Here is a 13,750-nt window from a genome sequence, read left to right as displayed (position 1 = left end):
TAATAAACCAAACATATGTGAAAACATTTGAAGTCCATACTTGTCTCTGCAGACGTTCTGGTGTGGAGTAATGAGCGGGTCATCCGCTGGGTGCAGAGCATAGGCCTGAGGGACTACGCCAACATCCTGCTGGAAAGCGGTGTGCATGGAGCTCTGGTTGCCCTGGATGATAACTTTGACTACAGCAGCCTGGCACTGCTCCTCCAGATCCCCACACAAAACACTCAGGTACTACTGCAGCTGCACTGTGCAGTCTAGTCAATTTTCTTTGGCAGATTTGACTGTGCACTAACAACAACATTAAGTTGGTCTAACGTTTTTCCAGCTGGAAACAGAAAATCTTTATTGCGATTGAGATATTTTTTGGAGCTCTTTTTTTGGCATAGACATTGAAAAAAAAAAAAAATTAAAGGTGTAAATTATGGGCAGAAATATCATCAGTCGCCAGCTTCAGTCCAAAAATAGAGGAATGTTGGTATCAGCCTTCAAAAGCCGGTGGAATCTAAATCAGAGCATGCAGATTTGCCAACTGTCACCCTGGCAAGTTTCCCTGTGAATTTTCACTGCTTATCTCATCTCTATACTCGGGTAAAATCCACGAATAACGTAATGTGTCAGCTGCCTCGGCTACCATGCAGCTAAGAATAGCTGGCCTTCTGAATGTGTTGTCTTTTTTTTTTTTTTTGTTCTCCTTCCTCTTCCCCTCAGGCACGTCAGATTCTGGAGCGAGAGTACAATAATCTGCTGGCGCTGGGCACTGACAGAAGACTGGATGAGGTAAGAAGTAACTATCACCCACAAGGCATCACACCACTGTGAGGTGAAATGTGAAAACTAAGCCTTTAAAAGGATTTCTAACAGTCACATTCTATCAACTTTATTAGATAGTTAAATATAACGAATACTCTTACAAATTGTGAAGTTAGTTTGTAAAAGAAAATCCAAAATCCTACATGTCATGTTACCCTTTAAAAGTAATGAGCTCTGCCAGGATGTTTTGTTTTCACTTATGTTGAAGCATTAAGCTTATCAGTGTTATTAGGCCTCAGTTGCACAGGCCTATAGACAAGTTGGAGATCTTGTTGCTATGGAATGATATGTTAACAAACCACTCGGCAGCCCCGACCGGTTGCTGGCTGTTGCTAGGTGAAATCAGTAGTAAAGGGGGTGCCGGACCATAAACCTTCCTGTGGTTGCTTAGCAGATTGCTGCTGTCACCCATAGTCTGTATGGAAGATGCCAACTTGCCTTTAAACAAGTCATCAACTACTTACTGAATAGAAGTACCACTGCAATCAACATGTTTAACAAAGGTGTAACTTCACTTTGAAAGGACAATAGTCCCGGAGGTTGCCAGGAGGGAAAGGAGAGCCACAAACCGGTCTTAAGGCCTGAACCAGGTGGTGAGAGCGAGAGCCGTTTGGACTCGGGATAGTAGTCAAAGACTACTCTTGAAACTTTCTTCTCTCACCTCAATTATTTAACTTTTCTGTCTAAAAACAAGCTCTCTATCATTCTGTCACTCAGTGCGATGACAAAGACTTCCGAGGCCCATCGTGGCGGAGGCAGTTCCCTCCCCGGGACATCCATGGTATCAGTATGATGCCTGGATCAGCAGAAACACTTCCTGCTGGCTTCCGTCTCACCGCAACATCCGGTCACTCCAGAAGACTGCCCCCCGAGGGTAAGTGCACTTCATTTCTCACACATGACACTGTCACATTTCTCAAGCCTGGCTTTCAAACAAAACATAGGTTATGTCTGCCTGTTGAACAGGGAGATGAAAGCATCTCACCTGGGAGCAGGAGTTCCTGCCCCTGCTGTGTGTGAGGAGCATTCTGACTGTGTCTCTTGTTCTCTCTGACTCTGTGACGGCTGCTCTGCAGTCCTCTATGAGGCGCTGGATGACAGTCCTGACGACATGTATTTGGATTGGTTTCAAGGTCAGCCCATCTGAAGGTCCTGGGCTTGTTGGCCCTGCGTGTGTTAATATTGTTATTTGTAGTATTAGTCTACATATATTCCCTCCTCTTTACATGGTCTCTGCCAACCACTGTCCTGCTGTATCTCTCCTTTTCTTTGTGGTCTCTCACCCTCGCCTCTCTTTTCTCTTTCTATAATTAGCTCTCTTTAATATCCAACTCCAAGGGTATTGTTTTGCAGAGCTGCAAAATAGATGGCCTTTCACCCTGGTAGTTAAAAACAAACTAGGGGTCAAGTTATGGATTAGGACCCATGCTTGTTGGTTTAACCCTTGAAGTAATGAAGCAGCAAAACAAAAAGTGGCTGAGCGGTGCTATGTAAGTTGGCCTGAATCAGGAGGTTTACATAGGTGAACAGTACATCTTGAATGTTTTTCAAACTAAAACTGACAGTTTGTGCGATTCCTCAACCCTTTACTGTTAAAGAGGACTCTGGCTAAAACAGTCTTAATATTAAAGGGCAATGCTGGTTTGTGAAATTTGGGTAGTTTGGGTTTTGTTTTTTAAAATGGTAATATTGTTCTTGCTAAAGAAATTGCTGAGATTTGGGAGCATTAGACTACTCTTCTTGCACTACACAGAAAGTTGAACCTCAATAAAAAATAATGGAAGTCTGCCAATTTGATGACAAACCCTGTATTTAAGAGAGTGAGATCTGAAAGCATAAACTGGGACACAATTGAAACCTTAAACCACAGAGATTGACGTAGATGCTAAAAAAGGACAGAGCTGAACAGAAAGACCTTCCACAGTTTAGCACAGTTCAGACACTGAGCACAGGTTGGTTAAAGTAAACTCTCTACTGTAAAACTACTTATTAAACTACCTAATGAATGAGCAATTGTTTGTTTTATCTTGAAAGGTTTTGGGCTGTTAGGGGATCAGTTTAAAACCTGTGTGATCACCACACTGCTCTGAACTACCTTTTGTTGCCACATTCCCATATCTCAGCAATTAAAACAACAGTTAGTTGTCACTTTTAGCTATCCGTGACAGCCTTCATTAGGAAAATGAGTTCAACTTTTGAGTATTTTGAGCTCTTGTAAATATTAAAACTATTCGGCTATACTTATACAAATTTCTGCCCATCCATAATGGTTAAGTCAAAGAAAGTTTAGGTATTTCAGGTCCTACTAAAAATGAGTAAACTCAATCTGCTCATTAAGACTGTACTATATCCTATATGCACACTATATAACTCAAGATCACAATAAACCAGAATTATCCTTTAAAGGAAATCATTATCAATTATGCCATGCAGTAATACACGATGGGAACTCATCAAAATATACTGATTTTTGGCCAGCGTTCTCTTCTAACAAGGTGTTCCCAATAACACAGAAACAGCCTTCGTGTGTTCCTCTGTCTCTACTCACTCTGTCCCCTGATCTGTGATGTCCACAGCTCACTGATATCTAGTCGCTGGTGATGTCCACTCAAAACAGGAATTTCCTTTGAGTGATCCATGACTACTTCTATGATGGTGTCACTACAAGTAACTGCCATTGTGTGGAAAAAGGAAGACAATGCTCCTGCAATAGAGGAGACTATATAGTTTCAGGCCCACAGTGACCACTACCATGATCAAAGTTTGTTTGACTCTTCCACCTACTGAATTGGATGACCTCAAAAGAGCAACCAATCACTTTGCATTTTCATACAGTACTTTCTGTCTTGCAGTTCTTGCATGTTATGCAGCTTTGCACAATTACCTCATTGTCAGGTAGAAGTAAAGATAGAATCAGATGCTTTGGCTGGATCTCGCCCACATATGTGAAGGGATGCAGAGACAAAACAACATGGTAAAATAGACTGGAATACAACATGAACGGTACTCTGTGCAAGTTTTTTTGAAGTTTCTCACGTGACTCCAAAAGTTGTCCACCACTTTGGATGTGATACAACCTTAGCTGGGTTCCTGGGAGTTACTGGGTGAAATCAGTTGCAAAGAAGTTGCTGCAGCAGAAACTTCCTAGTGATTGTTTTTGGTGGCGAGGGCTGCCTGTAGTTTTCATTGGTTTTCTGCAAACAGTCGCTAACACAGTACCACAGTAGTGGTAAAACTAAAAGAAAAAGTGCGTCACAAACCATTTTTCCTTCACAGCCGGTGCGACTTACGCCCGTGTGACTGGGCCCTTACTCACTCGATTCTACATTGTCATCAAAAGTGTGGCATGTTTAAAATGCTGGACAGGTTAACCTCATGTGGTTATTGGTCACGTATCTGCAAAACCCTAATACAAATGGGCAACAGGAATGGTTGACAGCCCCCTGGTGGCCATTAGATAAAGTGCAGGTTTAAGTCACTTCTATGTTGGTTAAATTGTGTCCTGAAATGTGAACTTTAGATTTTGATTACACAACTATAAACTTGAGTTAAACTGCAAAATGTTTGCTTTAATATTAGATTTAATAAAGCTGATAGATTAAGAAGCTTGGAAAGAAAGGGACTGAACTTCTTTAAAGACACTTCACATCTCATCCAAGAGACTTCTTCAGCTCTCAAATTAAATGTGGAGACTCTAAATACCTAGATAGACACTGATTGTATCAACATTCCTTTGTCATATTTGGATGAAATACAAACAAAAAAAGTGTTACTGTCAGTGCTCACAGCGCGTTCTAGAAACCTTGTCCTTGGTAATCGTTTGGTAGGTAGTTCTTAGGTAAAAGAAATATTTCCCCTTAGATGCAGTCCTGAAACTGCAGCCTCCTCTACTGCAGGAACATGCTACTCAGAAAATGTTTCTTTTCCCTGTTGAGAATCTCTAACCTTGTGGTTTGGGGTGGTAAGGAAGTAGAAATAATGTTTCCTTTCCCTCTGGATCCATCTTGCACAGTAGGAACCTAAATATTCAGACTTCATGATAATTCCCCCCTAACTGTCTCCCCTACAGTTGGACCATCTGCGGTGCAGCGACTGGATAGCTCCACGGTGAGAACCTACTCCTGCTGAGAGGAGGAAGAGAGGGACCTTAAACTGTACACTGTATGTAACACAACACAGAATCTCGCCCTGTTTAATGCACAGCTTTCCTCAGAAGCACTTAAAACAGATACTGGATGAAAGAGACGAGGGCCATATTTCCCCCCCAAGATAAGCATATTTGTCTGGTCGGCTTGGCGAGGCTCTGCGGTGTTTTGGCCAGGTAGCTGTGATAAGGTGATAGGAGACAGCAGGGCATGCAGGGAGCTGTGGTCCCATCCTGATGTCTCCCCTTTAATGTCTGTCCAAAAAAGATGAGTCAGTTATGGTCAAAGCTTTAAAAATCAGCTTTTCAGATAAACAAGGAGCGTCTAACACAGAAATTAGTTAACAAAGTTCATTTACATGATTATGACTGTTCACGGCTGCCGTAGAAGGCCTTATGAAACTTATCCAGACTTCACAGATTACTAAGTGAGCTTGCCCTACTCTCCTATCCAACTGCTTTCTTTGTCCTGCTAGGTGCAATGAAAAACTGTAATTTCTCTGAAGTATTTTCTTTGATTTGGGATGCCATCTCACTGTGCCGTCTTTCTGCATCTGCACCACAGAGACGTTCCCTCACAATTTAACTAGCAACCAGATGCTAAAAGCTGAAAAACAATTTTTAAGATTCCAGTTTCCCAAACAATGAGACATTAAACATAATTATGTTTTGCTAAAAAAAACAACAAAAAAAAGACAAGAGAGAGTCCTTAAAAACAGTTAAAAATTGTTGAAATGAGTCGGTAATCATAAAACTTTACAAGACCTCAGCTCAATGTTTACTAACGAAACAACGTCCTAATATTTGAACTTGTGTCTTCTTGAATCACCTCTGTGACATAGGCTGTCATCAGTGCATTTACACTGATCAGCCACAACATTAACAGCAGAGAAGTAACACTGATCATCTTTTTGCAATGCGGTTGCAAACCTTTGTCTCTACACTGCTGTAAGACCAAGCAAACTGAGCAGGATGTTCCAAAACAAGCCTGATTCAATAACCCCAAGGACTCAAACATTTTACTACCAGGCACAACAGGACATCCCCAAAGGTCAACTGTCCATGACCTGACAGGTCAGAGCAGATTTGTTGTAAGATTAGGAAGGTGGTTTTATTGTTGTGGCTGTACCAGTTCAGGCATTTCAGTCATGCAATAAGGACTAAGGTTAAAGTGAAATAAGTGTGTAGGGAAAGGTAGAGCACAGCAGAGGGGGTTGAATCAATGAGGGAAAAGGTGCTGTGTTATAACTATAATAAGATCATTGTGCAGGCAGTTTCTAATGCTCTCACCAGCTTGTTATACTCCTACACAGCAAAAAAAGTAAATGATGCAAAGTTCAGAGCATTTCAGAAACTGGGGATACTGTACCAGAACGATACAGTAAGACATTTGCATACCTTTGCAGGCTTCTGCATTTCAGGAGCAGTATTTACTGAAGGTGCAAAACTTGATAAAATATTTACCTACTTACTTTTTGGGGGGATTTGTTTAGTAGCAACATTAAACCTCCTCAGTTTGAAGTTGCAAAGCAGTAAAGCATGAAAACATCCGATGGGAGTGAAGAGTTTTATAGGCGCTATACAGCAGCAGACCTGTCATTATCTGCTGCTGTGTTCAGTTATGGCTCTGCTGTGCGCTGAGCCGCACTTTAGAACAGCTTACAGCCCAAAACACTGTTGTTGAAGTTGTGTGGCTGAGCTGAAAGAACGCAATGAAGCCTGTCAATAAACTGAATGCATAAAAAAATGTGTAGAAGAAGACTTTAACACCATCCATTAAGCAGACAGGGAAGTAATTAATCATTATGCATAACTTAGTTACCTCAGCTATGTCACATATGTAAATGGGGCTGCATAAAATAAGATCAGGCTCTATGAAACTGCCGGTACCAGATGATCAATATTTACCTCTTAAAGCTGAAAACTATGTTTCCAGGGAGCCTCGTGTTTTATTAACAAGAGCCAAATTCCCAGTCATTGGACTTTTGTGCTGGTTCTTTGTATACAGGTTATATATGTATGCCAGTTAGAACGTGGGAGGAAAAAAAACTGCATCTTGGGCACCTGACTCAGTCCACTGTGGTGAATCAAGTCTGCTCTAGCTTCATATTTCTATTTGCTGGACTTTAACTCCTATCCCCTTTAGTTTGCAAGGGGCAGCCAATGAGAACATAGTCAAACAGAATTTTTTACAGAATTTGTAGGAGGGGCTTGTCAAGGGTTTCCCCAGAGGGCGAAAGCAGGCTGCACATGAGCCTACGCTGTATTTATTGGTGATCAAATATTCTGATTTCCTGTGGGCAATCCTTGCCTTGCCATTAATTCTCATCTGTTCCCAATTGGAAAAAACCTGAAAATACCCCTGGGGCTCCTGTGCCTGAGTTGACCTCATTAGTTTTTCTAATCTGTTATCCCCATCTGAAATTGAGCATTTAGATCACTCTGAAGTATGAATTTTTGCCTCACAGGGATTACTTTCATACACTCATTTCATGAAAAATTGGCTATATTTAAGAATCTACAATTTTAACAGAAAATATGGGGGATTTTAAGAGGTCCCTTTGAAAGTTCTTTTAAAGGCTGATTCATTAAAATAAGGATGCCACTAAATATATCTGAAAGCATCTTTATCCATCTTGTTTAGCTGATACCTACAAGAAAGGTCAAAGGTTCACCTCGAAACATCGAAAAATGGGGTAAAAATAACTAAGTGCTCTCTCATTAAAATTTACTCACTGTTTCCCCTTAAGGTGCAGTTCTGAAAGGAGACTAATTAGTGGAGCTGCTGGACGGGTGAAACCTGCTGAGGAGTGAACCATTCTGACACGCACTGCCAAGAAGCCCTGCTCTCCTCTCTAACACCACCCCCACATCCACAACCCCTTTTCGTCCCCTATAATGTGGGCACCAGACGCCGGTGCTAAACTGTCCTGCAGGCTGTCCCATTTCTACCTTTTACATGTACAGTTACTTGTCAAAGCATAATGTACTGTGTATTTCTTCTACAGGAGATGTGTAGGTTATCTGTAAATTAATATAAATATGCCATTTTTAATATATACATATATATATATGCACACACATAAATATATATATATATATGCACACACACAAACACATGTATAAAAAGATATTCAGTTTGTGCAAAAAAAAACAAACAAAAAAAAACCCATCTCTGCCACCTCATTTAGTGGACCATAGATTACTATATGCTGCTCTTAACATATTACCCCATCCCTCTAGATCATTTTGTACATATGGTTTTATTTTTTCATTGTGCTGCTGCTGATGATGATAATGATAATTATGACGATGATGATCCTGTGCTGCACCATAAAGTGAGAGGAAGAGACTGGATGTTGTGGCAAAACACACCCTCTAGTGGTGGGGGAAAAAACAACTTCTAGTCCCCATTCTAGCAACTACGTGATCCTTTCTTATGGACTCATTTTTAAAAAAAAAAGCATTTTGAGGGGATGTGTCGACACGCAGGAAAAACATGACAAGCACTTTCTTTAAAAAAAAACAAAAAACAAATAAAAAACAAAAACGCATCAACTCAACGGACTATTTAGTAGCCAAGGACAAAATAAAAGAGACGCCGATGCTCTCTGAAGTCGCACAAAACTTCCTCTCAGAGATCAAAGGGGGGAAAAAAGAAGAGGCAGTGCGTCATACATAGAACATGTCACTTGTTGTACTGTATGTTTCGTCAGGCGATGCATTTACACAAAAAGGACAACTACACTTTTAGCCGAGCTGGCCTTCTCCCCCCCTCCTCCCTCCTTTCAGACAAACAGATGAAATAACTGAAAGACAGACTGCTTTAGCTCATAGTGTGTGTAGAGTGTATATGACCATGTTGAAGTGAGGTGACTTAATGATAAAACAAACAAACAAAAAAAAAACCCTGTTGCTTGCTGTGACTTACATTTGGTGTAATCGTTAACGCTTTTTCTGTCAGTTTTCACAGGGTGACCTGCCGTGCTGCCCTGTTATCTGTCTTTTAGTTATTTCCGACGGACGACTCAAAATCAAGTCTTAAAAGCTTTTAATTTTTCATTTTAATTTCTTCGATTTGCACGAACAACAAATCGCTTTATTTTGTGTCCTGTCCCCCCCCCTTTTTTTTTTATTTTTTATTTTTTTTACTACTTCTTGTACTTTGGTCGAAACAGTGGTGAGCAAACAAATTTTCATTGTCAATAAAACAAACAAAAAAAAAGAAAAATACTGTCAATGAGTCTTCATTATTTTTCATGAATAACAAAGCCATACTTTGCATTCACATTATTATGTTGTTTTCAATACATATACAAAGGGCAGAACAATTTTATGTTATAATGAATATGGCACCTGTATTCTGTAATGTAACCCTGTTTTGCATGAATTGTTTTTGATTTCCAGTTAGTTTGGGTTTTCTCATTTAATTTGTATTGTTTGAAAATGTTTAGTTTTAGGTTAGTTTCTATTAGTTTCAGTGTTAAATTTGTATGGAGGGCATATCCTCGGGGCAAGATTTAGGAAAATTTGTATGTTTTTGTTCACAATCATTTCAGCTTTTATTTTTTCAAAAGTCTAGCTTTGAATTTCAGTCAACTTTTTCACCTCTAGTTGTAGTTTTAACTATAATAACATTCATCAAAATGTTAATAATTTGATTCTGATAACACAGGGTTAGTCATTCAGTTCGATCTCACAGCCTGAAAGTGCGTTAATTGGATGGACTTTAAAAAAAAATTATACACACACATATAGTAGCAGTATAGGGGGCTTGTTTACAAGCTGTTGTTTTGTGTGTGTGTGTCATTTACTTTTTGTTCTGTAGTAAAAAATATTTCCCCCTTTTATGGTATTGCTCCCCTTTTTGTCATGCCTTTGTGAGAAAAAGCACCACAAAATGCCAACTCGGCAGCCAAAATGTATCCAAAAATCAAAACAAGAACAAACAACACGCCGTTCCAGCTAAAGCTGTTCATTCATTTGGATTTAGCCTTTGTTAGTAACATAAAGTGACTACATTAACAAATGCTAAATGCTTCATATGACGTTTTTGTTCACTCCCTTGCATTAAACACACAGGTCTGCACTTTAGTTGCATTACTTTTGTTTCATGACTGATAGCCAGAATCATAAAAATGATTATTCAGTTATTTCTAGATCTAACTGTATGATCCATTCAAAATAGAAATATGAATCCACTTGTGTGGATCTGGACTGGTTTCCAAAGGCTAGACATCAATGTCTACCTTTTCTTAATTTAGAAAACAAGAAAAGTTTCTTATTTCACTGAGAAATTGTGCTCACATTTGCAGCACTTTGTGCGTAGCATGAGCATTTTTGCACACTTATTATTAATGGAGTGACTTTTGTGTTGCCAGAAACTGCTTAGACTGTCCTGTTGGCATCCCACTGATGAACTCAGGCTGCACCGTGTCTGGACGCTCTCTCTATTTGCTTCTCGATGTCTTTAAACACCTCTGGGTCCTCAATAGTTGGAGAGATCTGTGAAAAAAAAAAAAAAATCTTAACATGTGTAAAATAAGGAGGGGATGTTTTTCTCATTTTCATTCATTATTTTAATATGGCATTATTAGTTCATTAGAAGTATATAACCAGCTTTGCATTAAATATAAATTGAAGTTTTTGACCTTACATTATCTTTTGCATTTACAGTGATGGCTATAATTTCAGTTTGATCTTTTTCCTTGCAGGTACCAGAATAATAACATGATTTTCCATTGCAGATGTAACCATGATCATTCCATACACATTGCAGTTTGTCGCTTATTCTAGAGTTGTGCTCAAGTTAATTAAAGGTTAAACGCTACAGCCAGCGCGAGTCTGGCTGATCTATGGAGGGCAAAGGCGTTGAGCTTGGAAGGCCGCACGCGCTTACACAGCACTTATAAGATGTTATTCTTGGTGATTTTGTGCTTAGTCATGTTTTAATATGTTTTAAGTAGAAGTAGCTGATCCAGCAATATTCATTTAATATTATATACTTGATTTAGAGCAATACACACTGATGGTCTGAGTAAATGAAAGAGTCCTTGTAGCTGCCATGTTGTGTCTTAGCAGGGTACAGACGGTTCCAGGAGACGGGGGCAGTCAGCGTCTGCCCTCGGGAAGGAGACAATGTTATTCTTTGTGTTAAATAAAATTGTCAACATTGATTGTATTGCACCTGTCACTACGCATGAAGGGGCGTTCTAATACCCTGATTTCATAAAACTATGGTGATGTGTTTTTTGAGACGAGATCTGAGACTGTCTGCATACAGTGTCCATCTCCCACGTGTGTGATCATTAAATCATCGTTTGACTCAACCCGACCGGACCAGTGTTGTTATTATGGGTTTTTTCCTCTGGTGTCCATCCCCAATATTTTGAACCTTAACATTTTGGGGGCTCGTCCTGTGATATTGGGGTGGATGTGCGAGGTGTGGACGGTCTGAGGTGGTTGAGCGGACAGGCACGGACCAGGGATCTGATGTGAGTGAGTGAGCTTCCCGGGTGCATCTAAAAGGTAAGGCACTGCCTGTTGAGTTGATTCCCAAATTGTGCCAAATTGGGCTGCATTAAATTAAAAGTCTACTCACTGACGTTGCTGGTGGGTGTCTGTTTTGATTTTGATGAGAATCACCGTGTGTTATGCAGTTAAAGTTGCTTAAGAGTATTTAATGAAGTTGAAGAAATATGAACGTAATAATGTTGGGTTTGAGTCCCTGGATATTGAGTTAAAGGCTCAGGTAGTTTGGTAGGGAATTGGTCATGTTGTTGGTTAAAGTCCAAATTGGTTATAAGTGTGGTCCTGTGTGATTATAAGTGAGGGTTGGCTCCATTGACCTCTAGGTGGCACTTGCCTTAGTCAGACTCTTGTTTTAGGGTGTTGACTGTTGTTTCAAATTGTTATAAATTATTATAGGACGGCACTGGAAGTTGCTAAGAAGCGCATAGCCCGGAGGTTACGCTCCCTCCTGGCCGTGGACGCGCGGTCTTGACCTGTCGGCGAACAGGGTTAGTTCAGTTTGGCTTAACTGTGGGGTACAGGGCATCCCGGAATCAAGCTAGGAGTTAGAGTCTCCTCACCGTTTTAAACGGTGTCATGTGCTTGTTTGGATACTGTTAAATTGAGTTAGGGATTTTAGAAATTAGGTCAGAAACTGTTCCAGAAGTAACAGATACTGTTTAATTGATTACAAAAAAGTTACCTTTCTTCGGTTGGACCCGTTATGGTTAAATTTGTCGAAATTGTGTAGGTGCTCTTTAGAAATTAGGTCAGAAACTGTTCCAGAAGTAACAGATACTGTTCAATTGGTCGTTAAAAAGTTATCTTTCTTCGGTGAGACCCGTTATATTAAATTTGTCGAAATTTGTTAGGTGCTGAATCTGTCAGGCCTGTCAGTGATTGTAAATATAAGACGTCTTTTGTAATATAAAATAATAGAATTTTGTCTGAGCTTTGTGTGACCCTGTGTGTGACGAGAGCGCACTGCAGCGCTGCGAGCTATTTTTAGACGGTGTGTGAACATGCAAATGAGCTGGTGGCAGGAAGGAGAACGGAGCTTCTTCACTTCCTGCCCAGAGTGTGTGAGCCTTATAAGCAGAAGGCTTTTTATTGCTGAAAGCTTGTAAATAAGCTGCTGGCTTTGATGTTATAACAATGTAAATAGTTTTTGATTTAAAAAGAGTGGTTTAAATAATTTTCAGACACACCTTGCAAATGTGCTTATAATGAGTTGGCACTCGGCCTTTTGAAGGTCAGAAGCTTCGTTCGGCGTGACTGATAAAGTGTAGTAAATGCCTTGAGTGCAGAGGGCTAAATGCAAACAAGCTTACACACACATAGGTTATGATTAGAATAGGTCCCTAGAAGGCTTTTGAATGTTTTAAACCAAGTCTGAATCACTAGAAGGTTATTAGTTAATTACAGTTGATTTATGTAATATAAAAAGCATTTAAGACTGAGTAACTTCAGTTTTTGAGGAGGATAAGAGAGTGTTCCTAGATCAGAGTAAGTTGCTGTAAGTCAGTTGAAAACAATTTAATTAAATCCTAAACATTTTATACTGATAGCATAACTGATTTTAAGCTATATTTTGAGCAAGTAGCAAGCATGACAAAACAAATTTCCCACGTGTGGGACTAATAAAGGTTATCTTATCTTATCTTATCTTAAGTAAAGTTCATGAAGTTTTCTGAGCTGCCATGACACAGAGAAAGTGGAGTGTTTCACCCTGAAAGGATGAAATGATGCTCTGCCTTTGTAGTCAAGTTCAAACATAGGCCGTAAATAAATATGAGCCACTAATAAGCGTGACATAATTAATAACTTCAAACAATAAAGCATATTGAGTGAGTGACCCAGATAACAAAATTTATGAGCACGCAATAAAGTGGACCTGTTAGAACCCCTTTGACATTTGTCCCTTCAACAATAAATGATTATATTGTGTCCCATACATTAAACAGTCCCATTTAACACAGATAATTTCCTATTTATATAAAATATAAGCAAACATGGCAGCGCTGCATTCTGTCACTTGTTGTATAAAAATTACTGAAATGGAGGGTTTGCTGGGGGTCAGCTGTGAGTGTCACGTTGTCGCACATGAAGGTGATGCACCTTATGAGATGACAGTGTGGTCTGAGATTGAGGTGCATGAATTAAATACCTATGTGCAACGTTGTCTTCTCCTATTTCGAGGCTTAAAGCAGATAACTGAGAATGAAAATGATCCAAATTGGGTGCCTACAGACGCGGCTCATTTTGCCTATGCTACGATAGAACACG

At 39.7% G+C, this 13,750-nt stretch overlaps 1 protein-coding gene across 10 annotated transcripts in view; it reads left to right on the top strand.

Moving 5' to 3' along the window:
- ppfia2 (PTPRF interacting protein alpha 2) overlaps nt 1-8,030 on the top strand; it is a 185,529-nt gene extending 177,499 nt beyond the window's left edge. For 5 of the 10 annotated variants that reach the window (XM_026146853.1, XM_026146854.1, XM_026146857.1 and 2 more), the window contains 6 exons: nt 53-228; nt 709-777; nt 1,528-1,684; nt 1,887-1,943; nt 4,880-4,971; nt 7,705-8,030. In XM_026146853.1, the coding sequence (XP_026002638.1) occupies nt 53-228; nt 709-777; nt 1,528-1,684; nt 1,887-1,943; nt 4,880-4,938 (518 nt within the window). In that variant the 3' untranslated portion in view covers nt 4,939-4,971; nt 7,705-8,030. The remainder of the gene's footprint in view (nt 1-52; nt 229-708; nt 778-1,527; nt 1,685-1,886; nt 1,944-4,879; nt 4,972-7,704) is intronic. The other 5 variants (XM_026146860.1, XM_026146856.1, XM_026146862.1 and 2 more) reach the window with 3 other exon arrangements.
- The last annotated feature ends 5,720 nt before the right edge of the window (nt 8,031-13,750 follow it).

This window comes from Astatotilapia calliptera, chromosome 17 (genome assembly GCF_900246225.1).
Source record: "Astatotilapia calliptera chromosome 17, fAstCal1.2, whole genome shotgun sequence".
Classification (NCBI taxonomy): domain Eukaryota; kingdom Metazoa; phylum Chordata; class Actinopteri; order Cichliformes; family Cichlidae; genus Astatotilapia; species Astatotilapia calliptera.
Note: the sequence above shows the minus strand (reverse complement) of the source record. Positions and strands in the feature narration are given on the sequence as shown.